General features: G+C 41.5%; 3 protein-coding genes across 6 annotated transcripts in view; all 3 read left to right on the top strand.

Annotated features, from left to right (window-relative positions):
• The window catches only part of LOC107376386 (protocadherin gamma-C5), a 344,488-nt gene that overhangs the window by 57,019 nt on the left and 269,130 nt on the right, over positions 1-18,339 (top strand). For 2 of the 4 annotated variants that reach the window (XM_070551683.1, XM_070551644.1), the window contains exon 1: positions 9,146-11,538. The exons of the other annotated variants lie outside the window; for them this stretch is intronic. In XM_070551683.1, the coding sequence (XP_070407784.1) occupies positions 9,148-11,538 (2,391 nt within the window). In that variant the 5' untranslated portion in view covers positions 9,146-9,147. Of the gene's footprint in view, positions 1-9,145; positions 11,539-18,339 lie in introns of those variants that run through there. 4 annotated transcript variants of the gene reach the window in all.
• Positions 1,578-4,512, top strand: LOC129154319 (protocadherin beta-15). The gene has a single exon (XM_054734119.2). It carries the CDS (start codon positions 2,095-2,097, stop codon positions 4,510-4,512), a length of 2,418 nt encoding a protein of 805 aa, XP_054590094.2. The 5' UTR covers positions 1,578-2,094.
• Positions 11,559-16,453, top strand: LOC129160931 (protocadherin beta-16-like). Its single transcript, XM_054738023.2, has one exon. It carries the CDS (start codon positions 13,097-13,099, stop codon positions 15,485-15,487), a length of 2,391 nt encoding a protein of 796 aa, XP_054593998.2. The 5' UTR covers positions 11,559-13,096; the 3' UTR covers positions 15,488-16,453.

Raw genomic sequence — 18,339 nt, 5'->3', positions numbered from 1 at the left:
ACTGTGGCTCAAGCTGAGAGGAGCTTTTCAAAACTTGACCAAGTCATACCTGAGGTCACCTATGTTTCAGGGGCGGCTCACTAACCTGGCTCTGATTAGTATCAATCACTCAGTAGGGGAGCAGATTTCATGTGATGACATTATTGATGACTTTGCATCAAGGTTAGGTTTTAATTTTAGTTTGTGTTTTCTGTTCTAAGTGCAATGCTGTAGTGATTATCTTTAGTTTGTTATGTGTGAAATATTTTTGCTATTTAGAATATTTATTATCTATTATGTTCATATATTCTTAATATTTAGTTATTGTTTGTTTTTGTATATTTGATTCTATATATTTTGATACAGTATATAATGTATAGTGCTTTACATTCTGACAACTTCATAGTAATTAATGTAAATATGTGCAACTTAGAAAAATGAATGTTCAATAGTCGTTCTAATAAAACATGCCTGTTTGTAGAAAACATGCGTGTGTTCGTGCAGGTGGGGTGGTGTGGTGGTGGTGGGGGGGCGGGAGGGGGGTCGCTCAAAGGGGGCCTCGCCCGGGGAGTAATTCGATGTAGAACCGCCACTGGTCACTGGTTCTTGGCTCCCACGGTGCCAGAGGTCCTCTGAGCGCTTCCGGGTGGCTCAGAGTGCTATCTGGGTCCGATCTGTCGTTTTCGTCTTCGGTAACGACACTCTACAAACTGCTATGCCCAGCTGGGTTAGCGAACAGCAGCATATCCTTATATCAGCTGGATCTCCTCGGCTTCTCATATGCTAAACAAACGGTACTAGCAGTCCAAAAGCTTCGGGTGGAAACTTAAATATGCTTTACCTGTTGCTTAGCACTTAAACTTTTGAGCGGGTTCCCTCACCGACAACCCACATCACAAATTACTTCTTTTCTTTTTTAATCCAAAAACCAGCACACTCCCTCTTTCCCGTTCTCTCTCTCTCTCTCTCTCTCTCTCTCTCTCTCTCTCTCTCTCTCTCTCTCTCTCTCTCTCTCTCTCTCTCTCTCTCTCTCTCTCTCTCTCTCTCTCTCTCTCTGTCTGTCCTTCTACCGTCCTCTTTACAGTTTTTTTCCGTTTTTTCTTTTCACCGTTGCGTTCCCTTCAAAGACTCTCTCACTGCATAGGAAATTACACCTCTCACATATACCTCTAATAAACAAAATAAAACACATACATGCACTTATATCTTGAACATACTTTTCTAAGATTAACATTTTTAATAACACAACAATTATTTGTGAACTTTAATTTATGAAAATATTAATAAACTTTTACTTTCTAAACCTTTGTAATGCCTCTCATTTATCCGGGCTACATAAGCAATCCTGAACAATCTGGACAAATGGATTTGTCTAACAACGTTTAAGAGTTGACCTGCTGCATTACTTTAGATTAGCCATTTGATCACATAAAATTTCACTTGTTTTAAAGCTATTGAATTTGTTATAGAACAGCTGACGTCTGTTTTAAGTTTGACTTTAGTTTATCAGCATTTTGCAGGTTTAATCCTGTAAGAGGTTTGTGTTTATTTGTATTGTTTTCATTTGAAACAGCTGCCAATTAAGCACAAACGTGATTACTAAAACTTAACTGAAAACGTGACTGCACTAGATAATCACCTGTGTGATGATGAATTGTCTGGGTTCTGTTTTAAGAAATCAAGTTCACTTGATCTTTAATTTATCATGATTTTCATTTGCTTGTTTTGTATTTGTTTTTTAAATCTTGAGTGAGAGAAACCTATCATCCGCAACAAAAGGGAAAAATCAACAAAAATGGAAGAATAATATTTTAAGACAACCATGAAAGGAAACGCTGATGCATTATTCTAGTAACAGTTTTTTTCAGTATTTGTGAACAAGCTGTCATGCACCAACAAATACTCATGGTGTCAGTATGTAGTTATGAACGGGAGGGCGATAGATCTCTCCACCCTTTAGAAACAGCACATCCACCTTCACTCAGAGGCGGAACAGCCTTAGATGAAAATAGCTTGGTATAACTTGCGCTATTTATTTTATTTTGTATTTATATTAATCTAATTGTACCTTCACACTTGCATTATTACACATCGAGGGCCTTTCTACTCGGAATAATGGCGCGTATTGCGTTTGCGCTGCACTGCGGCCTTTCTTTTGTTGTTCTGTTCCTTCACCCCGTCATCGGAGACGTGAGCTACTCTATTCCGGAGGAGATGAAACGCGGTTCCGTGATTGGAAACGTTGCTAAGGATCTGGGACTCGACCTGGGCACACTGTCGGCTCGGAAGGCGCGTATTGATACCGAGGATAACAGCGGCAAATACTGCATGATCAATTTTAACACGGGAGAGCTGATTGTGCAGGAGAGGATCGACAGAGAAGGTCTTTGTGAGAAGAAGCCGTCCTGCGTTGTTAAACAAGAGCTGGTTCTGGAAAATCCCCTCGAACTGCATCGAATTAACATCCACATCCGGGACATAAATGATAATTCTCCCCAGTTTAAGGAGGAATCCCTTAAATTTGAAATACAGGAATCAGCAGGTAAAGGTGCGACATTTGTTCTTGATGAAGCGCACGATGCGGACATCGGAGATAATGCTGTGCAGGACTACTCGCTCCAACAGAATGATTATTTCAAATTAAATGTGAAATCAAAAGGTGCTGGACGGAAATACAGTGAGTTGGTGCTCGAGAAGGAGCTAGACCGAGAGGAGAAAAAAGAAGTCATTTTGTTGCTGACAGCTTTAGATGGAGGATCTCCTCAGAGATCAGGTACAGTAGTCATACACGTCACTGTGCTGGATGCTAATGATAACGCCCCAGTGTTCAGTCAGGCAGTTTATAAGGCCAGTCTGCCTGAAAACTCTCCTTTAGACACGGTTGTTCTTACAGTAACTGCTGCTGATGCTGATGAGGGAGTGAATGGAGAAGTTATTTACGGGTTTGATCACGTTTCTGATGAAAATCAGATGTTTTCTTTAAATCCTAAAACTGGAGAAGTGAATATAGTCAAAATTCTTGATTATGAAAAGAAATCATCTTATGAAATACAAATAAGCGCTAAAGATGGATTAGGATTAGCATCATATGCGTCTTTATTAATTGAAATAATAGATGTAAATGACAACGCCCCCGTGATTAACCTAAAGTCCCTGTCCAACCCGGTACCTGAGAACGCACCACCTGGTACAGAGGTGGGCATCATCAACGTGCAGGACAGAGACTCTGAGAAGAACCGACAGGTCCGCTGCTCCATCCAGCAGAACGTTCCTTTTAAGTTGGTTCCTTCTATCAAAAACTATTATTCTCTGGTGACCACAGGACAGCTGGACCGTGAACTAGTGTCTGATTACAACATTACAATCAGTGCCACTGACGAGGGCTCTCCACCTCTGTCCTCCTCTAAAACTGTTCAGTTATCTGTAGCTGACATCAACGACAACCCACCTGTGTTTGAGGAGCAGTCCTACAGCGCTTATGTGAGTGAAAATAACAAACCTGGCTCCACTTTATGTTCCGTTAGTGCTCGAGACCCGGACTGGAGACAAAACGGTACCGTGATTTATTCTCTGTTACCTGCTGAGGTGAACGGCGCGTCGGTGTCCTCCTATCTATCAGTTAACGGAGACACGGGGGTGATCCACGCTGTCAGGTCGTTTGATTATGAACAGCTGAGAAGTTTTAAAGTCCACGTGATGGCCAGAGACAACGGTTCTCCTCCTCTCAGCAGCAACGTGACCGTGAGTGTGTTCGTATCAGATGTGAATGACAACTCTCCTCAGATACTGTACCCCGCCCCGGAGGGCAGCTCCTTCATGACCGAGCTGGTCCCCAAAGCTGCACACGGAGGCTCTCTGGTGTCCAAAGTGATAGCGGTGGACGCGGACTCTGGACAGAACGCCTGGCTGTCCTATCAGATAGTCAGATCCACTGATCTGGGACTTTTCACTATCGGTGTGCACAGCGGAGAGATCAGGACGCAGCGGGACATTTCTGAATCTGACAGCATGAAACAGAACCTGATTGTAGCAGTGAAAGATAACGGACAGCCCTCTCTGTCTGCCACCTGTGCCATGTATTTACTGATTTCTGATAACTTGGCTGAGGTGCCAGAGCTGAAAGATATTTCTTATGATGACAAGAACTCCAAACTGACCTCGTATCTGATCATTGCGCTGGTGTGTGTGTCCACCTTCTTCCTGACCTTCATCATCATCGTCCTGGGTGTGAGGTTTTGTCGCAGGAGAAAGCCCAGACTGTTGTTTGATGGAGCAGTGGCCATTCCCGGAGCTTATCTCCCTCCTAATTACGCAGACGTTGATGGAACAGGAACTTTACGCAGCTCCTACAACTATGACGCCTACCTGACAACAGGATCTAGAACCAGTGACTTTAAGTTTGTGTCATCTTACAATGACAACACGCTGCCTGCTGACCAGACTCTGAAGAAAAGTCCCTCTGAGTTTGCTGATGTGTTTGGAGACTCTGATTCTTCCCCTGAGGTAAGAATAGGTCAGATGTTACCCATGTGAGCTTTGTCGTGAAAGAAAACAGGAACTTGTTGTGCTGTTTCAATATCACTTAAGCTTTGTGTGTGTGTGTGTGTGTTTGTGTGTGTGTGTGTTTGAGTGTTTGTGTGTTTGTGTGTTTGTGTGTGTGGATGGGTGGGGTGTCAAATATACAAATTGAAGTTAAGAAATTTCTATTGTAAGTGCTTACAGCTGTTTTTGGAATGCTGGGTCTACATCCCTCACTAAAAAAGCATTAGTAAAGATACCTTTGTCCACCGTGGTTTCAAATTCTGGTTCTAATTGAAGGAGGGAGGATTGAGTTAATGAACTAATTGAAAGCCTGGCTTGTGGTGTTAGAGGTAGAGGAAGAATAGTAGATGGCCAAGCCCTGACCACTGATGAATCTTAGCAGAGACTTTCGGTGAACATAGTCTGGAGCGTCCAATGCAGATGTAGAGTGTTTGATTTATGATGCATTTAGTAAGAAGAAGGTTTCATTTGGGTAAGCAAATTGAGCATTTTTGATATTTTTGGTTGAGAAGTTATTTCAAGTAAGGTTTGGTCTTTCCATATTTGCATTGATGAGTATGAAGAGAAATCTTGCTTTTCATCTTGGTGGGGATGGCAATATAAATGTGCATATTGTCCTCAATCATTGGCCCTGTATTCAGGATCTTTGGCAGATATTGTGAAAATTTTAGAACCTCTGAAGTGTCAGCTACCCAAAAGAAGAGCCATGCATTATGTAGAGGTGTTTAGCTGCAGGTGACTGTGGCACATACAAGCCTTTTACTCTTCCAGAGATATCACAAGATGAAGTAAAAATGATCAGAATGACAAACACATGCAGATGAGCTAGAAACTGCAGCAATTGTTTAGATATGCAGCTGTGTGCCACCAATATAACAATGAAGAGAGAGAGTCTTCAATGACTTATAACATGGCTGATAGGAGAAGAGGTAGAAGATGAAGAGAACAGGGCCATGAACTGAACTCTGATGGATCCCACCAGTAACCGTGGGTGAACCTGATCAGAAGTCTCAAACTGAGAGGTATTGCATTTGATTTGAAGTATTAACCAACTGAGGACTGTGTCTGAGTCTAATGATGTGGTGAAGCCACTTCAGGAGGATTCTATGATCAGTTGCAGACAGATCAAGGAGAAAGAGAAGAGAGCAAGAGCCAGTATCTGTAGACATTCAGAGGTCACTTGTGACTCTTGCCCAAGCTGTTTCAGTGCTGTTGCCAGAACAGAACCTGGGGCCTCATTTATAAACCAAACTTGTGCACCGATCTGTGCGTATTTCATGTGTAGAACTAATTTATGCATTGTGTGGTATTCATCATTTTGTAATGTTCCTAAATATAAGAAACTTCAGACATGCTGAGGAACAGCATCTAGTGGTAGAACGGAGGAACAGCAACACTGAAGGTCTCAGTCATCTACACGTTCCTCATTCACAAATTATTTTACCCAATAAGATGTGGCACATAGTTGGTGCCAACCCCCCCACATGGGAATTTGACATTGTAGAATGAATTTCATGTTTTTGATCACAATTGTTACTCTTCCCATTTTTATGATGATCTTAATTGTTTTTAATTAATGAAAGGCAGAAGAGCAGGCAACAGTTGAAAAAATAAAAATGTTTTAATTGTAGAAACGGGAGCGACAGGACAAACGAACATGCACAAAACGACAATGATCCAACGAAGACAGCAACAAGGAGGGAGGTATAAATACACAAGGGAATCAGGAACACATGGGCAGAGTAATGAGGGACAGGTGAGAACAATAAGGCTAATCAAGGCAGGAGAGACACAGTCAGGGAGGCCGGGGTGGATCATGACAGATACCAGAAATGGGTGTGTGATTTAATAAGACGTGTGGATAATGAGTGGATTTATTGACTACTGGTCTCATCATGGCATTTTATGGCTGGAGGAACATGACCAGTTTGCTCGGAGTGCTTCACACTCAAAGTAATGATGGAACAGACGCGTCTTCACCAAGCACTGGGTCCAGGAAGCAAGCAGAAGATTTCATTTCTAATAAAGCCTATTTATTGCTTCCAGTGGTACTTTAGTTCAGAATGTATTTGAGGACAGGTGGAGTCTGAACAATCTGTTTGTAGGGAAGCCAGTCGAAACAGAGGAAATAGATAATGTAAGATGTAGAGAAAGCAAATATATAATCACACTTTTGTTCAGTGGAGGCTGTGGATGGTAGAGATTGGAGTTTAACAAGATAGTTAGCTAATCTAACAGTTAGCTTCTACTAGCCGAGATATTCTCTGCTGTTTCCTAGATGCTAAACCAACAGCAGCTTTCCGCGTTGCAAGTCATGATGGGTGAGTCCATGAATGTTAGTGACAGTGTTACAGAGATCTGTCAGGTTTTTCAAATCCTAGAGTTTCACTGTCTAATTTTTATCAGTGAGAGGCCTCCTTTAACCGGGGAAGCAAACAATGTGTGTTTCATCAACATATTCTCACATCCGAAGCGTCCAAACATTATGTTGAGGGACCAAGCATTTCTTTTCGATGCATTAGGAGCATCAGGAGGCGTCGGTTTCCGACACCTGCGATAACATTTCACTGATATTTAACCTCTAACCTCTTGCTATTTAACCTTCCCCTCACCCCCAAACTAACCATGACCTTGTTTCTCATTCTAAACTTCCTGTTAACAATGTTTGAGAGGGATGTTACAACTAGAAACTAAGTTTTGCATGCACAAGTGGGTTAAGCTTAGGATGGGGGAGAGGGGAAGATTAAATAGCAAAAGGGTAACGGTCAGAATTCTGTGACATCTCCGTTTTGTCGTGGAATTTGGAAAGTGACGCTCTGGCACAGCTCCCAAAACAAAGGCTTGGTCACCCGTCATCAGTTTTTGACACTTCGAGTGTGAGAATGTGTTGGTTTCATGGGGGATTTCACATCAACAAGGCTACTGTGGGTGAGGTATTAGTTCACTGCTTCATCAGCTGTAGGAAAGATAGGTTGAGAAAAGGTTGGAGTTCTGCTCCAATCATATGAGGATTTGGATATTTCTAAAAGAAATACTTGGCGTTTGGACCTAATGAGACGAGATGAAAATAATACACATTCATGGGAACCACTTTATGAGAGGACACAACCAGATCATAAACAAGCTGAGGAGTGGAGCAGAGTTTGTGATGAGCAGATCTATAGTGTACTCCTTGTTGTATGTATAGCTACTGAAAAGCTGCTTTAAATGGAAAAAGTCCAATAACTCAGGGAATTTAGCTGCACTGTGATGAGAGCGTGTGGGAATATGAATGTTCATGTCTCCCAGTATTAGGATATTTGCATGGGGTCGCAGATGGTTGTATATCTGACGAATCAGCGTTGTTGTTGAGGGTGAAGATTCTTCTTCCTGAAGTGAAATGATGGAAAACATTAAATCATTTTTGACAAAAGCCTTTTTGCCTTTTATTCTACTGTGCTTCATTTTTAATCATTTGAAGAAAAAAAATTATATTTCTGTGTTAAACGTTTGGATTGTTTCTTTTTTATTGCTTCCTCATCAAATCAGTGGTATTTGTTACAGTGATTTAGACATTTAAATGAGACATCAGATTAAATTATCACACAAAAAATCTATGCCAAAAGAGGCATACATATTCTATGATAATGTGATTTCAAGCAAATCTACAAATGTATCAGGGGAGATGGCTTGTTTAAACTCACCATGTAAAACTATCTGGTTTTGGCTGGACTGGACCATGAACTCAAGAGCCAAAGATGTTTAAAAGAAGTAAAAAGCATGCTACATCTTCATTTATGCTATTGTGTCTGTTATTTGTGGTGATCCATTGCAGCCTAGGCATTTCTCTGAAAGTTTACCTGCACAGTTGTGCCCTTGATTTGTCTGAAGTCTCATCTGTTGATGAAAAAAAAGTCCGACTGCATAGCTGTGTTCTTCATCAGTAGAAATGATTTCATCTGTCAATAGAAATTAAGACATTAAACAGAAGGAACACATGCTCTGATATAACAAGTAATTAACATTTTACATTTTTTTCATATTATCTGTGCTCTTTCTGATAAAATGAAAGGAGGACACAAAACACAGAGACTCCTTTGCAATTGTTGCCCACCACTACTCATGGTCTATATAATTTCTAATAATGATCCATTTATTTGTGTTATTGTTTCATTACGAATGAGAAAGGAAGCCCTGCGCAGATTGATGTGGGCTATACCTTTGATAATGTTTTCTGTAAAAATAAACGTTTTGGGATCAGATATATTTTAAAACAATTAACAATACATTATTTTTAATTAGCAATTCTGTCACATGAGAATAACACTGCATTTGAACTAATTAAAGAGGGTTTTCATAATGACATAAAACATATTAAGCTTCAGCACTAAAATTGTTGCTGAAGAGTTTGATCATTTCTATGCAGTGGCTATATTTTATTTCTACTCAAGGTGTCAGTATAGACCAGATAAGCGTGTAACATTGACCGTGCTTGTCTTACATCCTCCATTACTGGGATTGGTCGGTGTGTGTTCTGTGCTATTTAAGACTGGTGGTCACAGCGGAGAGAAAATCATAGATTTGTGAGGAAATTATTTTACGGGTAAAAACGTAGTTTTGTCGCTTGTGGCATTAAGCTGCGCAACGATGGCATTTAGTCTGCGAATCGTATTAATCTGCGGATTCTTTGTTTTCTTTGTGCTGCACTGCGCTCACGGAGACCTGACCTATTCAGTCGAAGAGGAGCTGAAACACGGATCTGTCATTGGAAATATCGCAAAGGATTTGGGACTGGATTTCGGGAGACTGGCTGCGCGTAAAGCGCGTGTCGAAATGGAAGGAACTGATAAACAGTATATAACAATCAACCAGAAAAATGGGGATGTGGTCGTTGTAGGGAGGATAGACAGAGAGGAGCTTTGCGGGGAGAAGCCGACATGTGTTCTCAAATTCGATCTGCTTTTAGAAAATCCTCTGGAATTACAAAGACTGTCTCTCCAGGTGCAGGATATAAACGATAATTCACCCGTTTTCCAAAAGGATGTAATGAAGCTGGAAATCAGAGAATCAGCCGATAAAGGAGCGAGGTACCGTGTGATTGCTGCTCATGATTCAGACATAGGCCAGAACTCCGTTCAAAGCTACGTTTTGAAACAAAACGCGCACTTCGTGTTTAATATTCAGACATCCAGCAGTGGCAGGAAATATGGAGAGCTGGTTTTAGATAAAGAGTTAGACCGAGAAGATCAGAACGAACTGAGACTGCTGCTCACAGCTGTAGATGGAGGGTCTCCTCCTAAATCTGGGACTGTAGTTATTCACGTCACTGTGCTGGATGCTAACGATAATGCTCCCGTTTTTACCGAGTCTGTTTATTCAGCCAGGTTACCGGAAAACTCTCCAATTAACACCCCAGTTGTTACAGTTAGTGCAACAGATGCAGATGACGGTGTTAATGGAGAGGTCACGTATGAATTTAGCCAACTGTCTGATAAAGCAGGGAAGCTTTTTTCTATTGATCAGAAATCTGGAGTAATCTTTGTAACAGGTGATGTAGATTATGAAGAAGGTCCTAGATATGAAGTTATGATTGAAGCTAAAGATGGATACGGACTAACCTCAGAAATTAAACTAATAATTGACATAATTGATGTGAATGACAACGCCCCACTGATTAATCTAAAGTCTCTGTCCAACCCGGTACCTGAGAACGCACCACCTGGTACAGAGGTGGGCATCATCAACGTGCAGGACAGAGACTCTGAGAAGAACCGACAGGTCCGCTGCTCCATCCAGCAGAACGTTCCTTTTAAGTTGGTTCCTTCTATTAAAAACTATTATTCTCTGGTGACCACAGGACAGCTGGACCGTGAACTAGTGTCTGATTACAACATTACAATCAGTGCCACTGACGAGGGCTCTCCACCTCTGTCCTCCTCTAAAACTGTTCAGTTATCTGTAGCTGACATCAACGACAACCCACCTGTGTTTGAGGAGCAGTCCTACAGCGCTTATGTGAGTGAAAATAACAAACCTGGCTCCACTTTATGTTCCGTTAGTGCTCGAGACCCGGACTGGAGACAAAACGGTACCGTGATTTATTCTCTGTTACCTGCTGAGGTGAACGGCGCGTCGGTGTCCTCCTATCTATCAGTTAACGGAGACACGGGGGTGATCCACGCTGTCAGGTCGTTTGATTATGAACAGCTGAGGAGTTTTAAAGTCCACGTGATGGCCAGAGACAACGGTTCTCCTCCTCTCAGCAGCAACGTGACCGTGAGTGTGTTCGTATCAGATGTGAATGACAACTCTCCTCAGATACTGTACCCCGCCCCGGAGGGCAGCTCCTTCATGACCGAGCTGGTCCCCAAAGCTGCACACGGAGGCTCTCTGGTGTCCAAAGTGATAGCGGTGGACGCGGACTCTGGACAGAACGCCTGGCTGTCCTATCAGATAGTCAGATCCACTGATCCGGGACTTTTCACTATCGGTGTGCACAGCGGAGAGATCAGGACGCAGCGGGACATTTCTGAATCTGACAGCATGAAACAGAACCTGATTGTAGCAGTGAAAGATAACGGACAGCCCTCTCTGTCTGCCACCTGTGCCATGTATTTACTGATTTCTGATAACTTGGCTGAGGTGCCAGAGCTGAAAGATATTTCTTATGATGACAAGAACTCCAAACTGACCTCGTATCTGATCATTGCGCTGGTGTGTGTGTCCACCTTCTTCCTGACCTTCATCATCATCGTCCTGGGTGTGAGGTTTTGTCGCAGGAGAAAGCCCAGACTGTTGTTTGATGGAGCAGTGGCCATTCCCGGAGCTTATCTCCCTCCTAATTACGCAGACGTTGATGGAACAGGAACTTTACGCAGCTCCTACAACTATGACGCCTACCTGACAACAGGATCTAGAACCAGTGACTTTAAGTTTGTGTCATCTTACAATGACAACACGCTGCCTGCTGACCAGACTCTGAAGAAAAGTCCCTCTGAGTTTGCTGATGTGTTTGGAAGTTGTGATTCTTCCCCTGAGGTAGGCAATTAACTCGATTCATATTCCCAAATGTATCTTTGTTGCTCAGCAAACTTTCGTTTATACTTTCAAATTTGGTAGTCGTTTACATTTTGTCTCGTTTCTATTGATTGAAAATATTTTTTACGCATTTATATTTTGGAGATGCATCAGCTTTATCCTCACCTATTTTCTCAATTTTTGTGTCATAGGACAGCATTTACTTTCCATAAACCCCTATTTAGAAAATGTATTCTAAACAATAGAAAGGAAATTACAAAACAAGTAGGAATGAGAAACAATCTAACTTTTCTGTGGTCTGTTTAGTTACTGTAATATGGGTGCCATCTGCAGTTTTGGTCTTACGTCTCTGTCCTTGGTGCTGAACCTTTTAGTAGCTGCTAGCATTTACAGCTCTCTTCTTTACTTATTTGTTTGTTTATTTATTTATGTCTTATTTAATTGATGCTAATATTGAATATATTCTGTAAATGGCCTAATCAAGTTTTATGATATCTCTGGAGAGTTTGATGCTTGATACAATTTAATTGATTTTTTGAATATTATCTTAGGAACAGCTTTTAATGCCAGTTAATACCACAACTAAATTAAATAACATGCAGAGGTGATTTTTATTTAAATAGAATGTTCATGATTAACCATTTTAGCATGGTACTTGATCAGAATTAATTAATTTTTTATTGAAACATAGTTTGTGGAAAGGTTATTTAAAATTATTTAAGACACTCAAATGGGGTTTTTATTTCTTTTAAACAGACTTTATTACACTGGGTTCGTTTAAGATAATTCTATAATTGGTTTTGATTAAGTTGGTAGATGTTATTATTCACCAAGATACTTAAACTCTGAAACTTGGCTTGTGTTTTTAATCAGTTATTATTTTGATTTTTTCGTCCTACATTTGAATCAGTTATTAACATTTCTCTCTCTAATTCAATTATTTTTAGGCAACATTTAATGTTGCATCATGCATTATTGTAGCTGATACTTTCACCTATACGTATTCAATTTTCAATTTTCAAATTTCTACCTTTAATTTTCACAAATATTTTATTCAGTCGATTCTTAAAGTATGATTTGGGTTTCCACAGGCTGTCTGAATTATTACTAGGTCTTACTGTTAATGAAAAGTCTAATCTCCTTCCTTTTCTTATTCAGAAATGTTGTTAAATAAAAGGCATAACATTCTGCCGGAAATTCAAAGACATTTACTGAACTCTTGATTTATGGTTATTTTATTTTGGTCACAATTTCCGAGCTGCTTCTCAGCGGAAATTATTTCATCCCATCTTTGTCTTTCTGATGCAGTTATTTTTATTATTGTGCTGTGCCTTTTCTGCTCTCATGGCGTCGCCATCCGCCTTATAACGTGAAGATTTGTCTCCTCCACTCTTTGTTAAGACTGATTCAAGGGCATTTTTTTTCTCATTTCGAGTCAGCTCGTGCTTTGCGCTCTGTTTTCCTGGAAGCTGCGTTTATTTCCATTTTAACAGACAGGATTCCTAAATATCAAGTCGGGGTTGCATTTTCTTCACTAATCCACCTTCTCTCGTCCATCATGGAGCCTCGAATTACTTTCTTTGTTTTCGTTTTATTGGGGAATGTCGCAAATGGTGACGTGAGCTTTTCGTTTCAAGAGGAAATGAAGCGTGGATCTGTTATTGGAAACATAGCGAAGCATCTGAGTCTGGATTTGCGTAAACTATCATTTAGAAATGCTCGCGTGGATGCGACAGGAAACCGCAAACATTACTGTGATGTAAACGTGAGCACTGGAGATCTAATAGTGGCCGAGAGGATTGACCGAGAGGAGCTTTGTGGAGAAAAACTGTCGTGTGTGATCAAACGGGATCTTGTTCTGGAAAATCCTCTTGAACTGCACCCTTTTAATCTCCATATTCAGGATATTAATGATAATTCTCCGCTATTTAATGAAGCGTCTTTTAAAATAGAAATTCAGGAGTCGGCAAGTAAAGGAGCTCGGTTTGTGATCGAGGAGGCGCATGATGCGGACGTAGGACAGAATGCAGTTCAGGAGTACAGCCTCGAACGTAACGATCATTTTATTTTGGATTCTGATGGAAATAAGATAGAGCTTGTTCTAGATAAGGAGCTTGATCGTGAAAAGCGGAAGGAAGTAAATTTATTGCTGACAGCTTTAGATGGAGGATCTCCTCAGAGATCAGGTACAGTAGTCATTCATGTCTCTGTGCTGGATGCTAATGATAACGCCCCAGTGTTCAGTCAGGAGGTTTATAAAGCCAGTCTGCCTGAAGACTCTCCTTTAGACACTCTAGTGGTCACAGTTAGTGCAGCTGATGCTGATGAGGGACTGAATGGAGATGTGACTTATGATTTTGGTCACGTGTCTGAGGATGTAAAGAAAGTTTTTCAAATTGACCATAAAAATGGTCAAATAAAACTTATTAGTGCAATCGATTTTGAAACTGTTACATCATATGATTTACGCATTAAAGCGAAGGATGGATTAGGATTGTCAACATACACAAAAGTTACCATAGATGTCATTGATGTCAATGATAACATCCCTGTAATCTACATCAAGTCTCTAACTAACCCAGTGCCAGAAAGTGTGCCACCAGGAACAGATGTAGGAATTATCAATGTGCAGGATGCAGATTCTGATAATAATCAACAGATCCGTTGCACTGTACATGGAAATGTTCCTTTTAAGTTGGTTCCTTCTATCAAAAACTATTATTCTCTGGTGACCACAGGACAGTTGGACCGTGAACTAGTGTCTGATTACAACATTACAATCAGTGCCACTGACGAGGGCTCTCCACCTCTGTCCTCCTCTAAAACTGTTCAGTTATCTGTAGCTGACATCAACGACAACCCACCTGTGTTTGAGGAGCAGTCCTACAGCGCTTATGTGAGTGAAAATAACAAACCTGGCTCCACTTTATGTTCCGTTAGTGCTCGAGACCCGGACTGGAGACAAAACGGTACCGTGATTTATTCTCTGTTACCTGCTGAGGTGAACGGTGCTTCGGTGTCCTCCTATCTATCAGTTAACGGAGACACGGGGGTGATCCACGCTGTCAGGTCGTTTGATTATGAACAGCTGAGGAGTTTTAAAGTCCACGTGATGGCCAGAGACAACGGTTCTCCTCCTCTCAGCAGCAACGTGACCGTGAGTGTGTTCGTATCAGATGTGAATGACAACTCTCCTCAGATACTGTACCCCGCCCCGGAGGGCAGCTCCTTCATGACCGAGCTGGTCCCCAAAGCTGCACACGGAGGCTCTCTGGTGTCCAAAGTGATAGCGGTGGACGCGGACTCTGGACAGAACGCCTGGCTGTCCTATCAGATAGTCAGATCCACTGATCCGGGACTTTTCACTATCGGTGTGCACAGCGGAGAGATCAGGACGCAGCGGGACATTTCTGAATCTGACAGCATGAAACAGAACCTGATTGTAGCAGTGAAAGATAACGGACAGCCCTCTCTGTCTGCCACCTGTGCCATGTATTTACTGATTTCTGATAACTTGGCTGAGGTGCCAGAGCTGAAAGATATTTCTTATGATGACAAGAACTCCAAACTGACCTCGTATCTGATCATTGCGCTGGTGTGTGTGTCCACCTTCTTCCTGACCTTCATCATCATCGTCCTGGGTGTGAGGTTTTGTCGCAGGAGAAAGCCCAGACTGTTGTTTGATGGAGCAGTGGCCATTCCCGGAGCTTATCTCCCTCCTAATTACGCAGATGTTGATGGAACAGGAACTTTACGCAGCTCCTACAACTATGACGCCTACCTGACAACAGGATCTAGAACCAGTGACTTTAAGTTTGTGTCATCTTACAATGACAACACGCTGCCTGCTGACCAGACTCTGAAGAAAAGTCCCTCTGAGTTTGCTGATGTGTTTGGAGACTCTGATTCTTCCCCTGAGGTAAGAATAGGTCAGATGTTACCCATATGAGCTTTGTCGTGAAAGAAAACAGGAACTTGTTCTGCTGTTTCAATATCACTTAAGCTTTGTGTGTGTGTGTGTGTGTGTGTTTGTGTGTGTGTGTGTGTGTTTGTGTGTGTGTGTGTGTGTTTGTGTGTGTGTGTGTTTGAGTGTTTGTGTGTTTGTGTGTGTGGATGGGTGGGGTGTCAAATATACAAATTGAAGTTAAGAAATTTCTATTGTAAGTGCTTACAGCTGTTTTTGGAATGCTGGGTCTACATTCCTCACAAAAAAAAACATTAGTAAAGACACCTTTGTCCACCGTGGTTTCAAATTCTGGTTCTAATTGAAGGAGGGAGGACTGAGTTAATGAACTAACTGAATGCCTGGCTTGTGGTGTTAGAGGTAGAGGAAGAATAGTAGATGGCCAAGCCCTGACCACTGATGAATCTTAGCAGAGACTTTCGGTGAACATAGTCTGGAGCGTCCAATGCAGATGTAGAGTGTTTGATTTATGATGCATTTAGTAAGAAGAAGGTTTCATTTGGATAAGCAAATTGAGGATTTTTGATATTTTTGGTTGAGAAGTTATTTCAAGTAAGGTTTGGCCTTTCCATATTTGCATTGATGAGTATGAAGAGAAATCTTGCTTTTCATCTTGGTGGGGATGGCAATATAAATGTGCATATTGTTCTTAATCATTGGCCCTGTATTCAGGATCTTTGGCAGATATTGTGAAACTTTGGAACCTCTGAAGTGTCAGCTACCCAAAAGAAGAGCCATGCATTATATAGAGGTGTTCAGCTGCAGGTGACTGTGGCACATACAAGCCTTTTACTCTTCCAGAGATTTCACAAGATGAAGTAAAGATGATCAGAATGACAAACACATGCAGATGAGCTAGAAACTGCAGCAATTGTTTAGATATGCAGCTGTGTGCCACCAATATAGCAATGAAGAGAGAGAGTCTTCAATGACTTATAACATGGCTGATAGGGGAAGAGGTAGAAGATGAAGGGAACAGGGCCATGAACTGAACTCTGATGGATCCCACCAGTAACGTGGGTGAACCTGATCAGAAGTCTCAAACTGAGAGGTATTGCATTTGATTTGAAGTATTAACCAACTGAGGACTGTGTCTGAGTCTAATGATGTGGTGAAGCCACTTTAGGAGGATTCTATGATCAGTTGCAGACAGATCAAGGAGAAAGAGAAGAGAGCAAGAGCCAGTATCTGTAGACATTCAGAGGCCACTTGTGACTCTTGCCCAAGCTGTTTCAGTGCTGTTGCCAGAACAGAACCTGGGGCCTCATTTATAAACCAAACTTGTGCACCGATCTGTGCGTATTTCATGTGTAGAACTAATTTACGCATTGTGTGGTATTCATCATTTTGTAATGTTCCTAAATATAAGAAACTTCAGACATGCTGAGGAACAGCATCTAGTGGTAGAACGGAGGAACAGCAACACTGAAGGTCTCAGTCATCTACACGTTCCTCATTCACAAATTATTTTACCCAATAAGATGTGGCACATAGTTGGTGCCAACCCCCCCACATGGGAATTTGACATTGTAGAATGAATTTCATGTTTTTTGATCACAATTGTTACTCTTCCCATTTTTATGATGATCTTAATTGTTTTTAATTAATGAAAGGCAGAAGAGCAGGCAACAGTTGAAAAAATAAAAATGTTTTAATTGTAGAAACGGGAGCGACAGGACAAACGAACATGCACAAAACGACAATGATCCAACGAAGACAGCAACAAGGAGGGAGGTATAAATACACAAGGGAATCAGGAACACATGGGCAGAGTAATGAGGGACAGGTGAGAACAATAAGGCTAATCAAGGCAGGAGAGACACAGTCAGGGAGGCCGGGGTGGATCATGACAGATACCAGAAATGGATGTGTGATTTAATAAGACGTGTGGATAATGAGTGGATTTATTGACTACTGGTCTCATCATGGCATTTTATGGCTGGAGGAACATGACCAGTTTGCTCGGAGTGCTTCACACTCAAAGTAATGATGGAACAGACGCGTCTTCACCAAGGACTGGGTCCAGGAAGCAAGCAGAAGATTTCCTTTCTAATAAAGCCTATTTATTGCTTCCAGTGGTACTTTAGTTCAGAATGTATTTGAGGACAGGTGGAGTCTGAACAATCTGTTTGTAGGGAAGCCAGTCGAAACAGAGGAAATAGATAATGTAAGATGTAGAGAAAGCAAATATATAATCACACTTTTGTTCAGTGGAGGCTGTGGATGGTAGAGATTGGAGTTTAACAAGATAGTTAGCTAATCTAACAGTTAGCTTCTACTAGCCGAGATATTCTCTGCTGTTTCCTAGATGCTAAACCAACAGCAGCTTTCCGCGTTGCAGGTCATGATGGGTGAGTCCATGAATGTTAGTGACAGTGTTACAGAGATCTGTCAGGTTTTTCAAATCCTAGAGTTTCACTGTCTAATTTTTATCAGTGAGAGGCCTCCTTTAACCGGGGAAGCAAACAATGTGTGTTTCATCAACATGTTCTCACACCTGAAGCGTCCAAACATTATGTTGAGGGACCAAGCATTTGTTTTTGATGCATTAGGAGCATCAGGAGGCGTCGGTTTCCGACACCTGTGATAACATTTCACTGACATTTAACCTCTAACCTCTTGCTATTTAACCTTCCCCTCACCCCCAAACTAACCATGACCTTGTTTCTCATTCTAAACTTCCTGTTAACAATGTTTGAGAGGGATGTTACAACTAGAAACTAAGTTTTGCATGCACAAGTGGGTTAAGCTTAGGATGGGGGAGAGGGGAAGATTAAATAGCAAAAGGGTAACGGTCAGAATTCGGTGACATCTCCGTTTTGTCGTGGAATTTGGAA

The sequence above is a fragment of the Nothobranchius furzeri genome, chromosome 1, assembly GCF_043380555.1.
Source record: "Nothobranchius furzeri strain GRZ-AD chromosome 1, NfurGRZ-RIMD1, whole genome shotgun sequence".
NCBI lineage: Eukaryota > Metazoa > Chordata > Actinopteri > Cyprinodontiformes > Nothobranchiidae > Nothobranchius > Nothobranchius furzeri.
This window is presented reverse-complemented; position numbering and strand designations above follow the sequence as displayed.

Coding starts and splice junctions, on each gene's coding strand:
- LOC129154319 (XM_054734119.2), top strand. CDS start 2,095: ATGGCGCGTATTGCGTTTGCGCTGCACTGCGGCCTTTCTTTTGTTGTT.
- LOC129160931 (XM_054738023.2), top strand. CDS start 13,097: ATGGAGCCTCGAATTACTTTCTTTGTTTTCGTTTTATTGGGGAATGTC.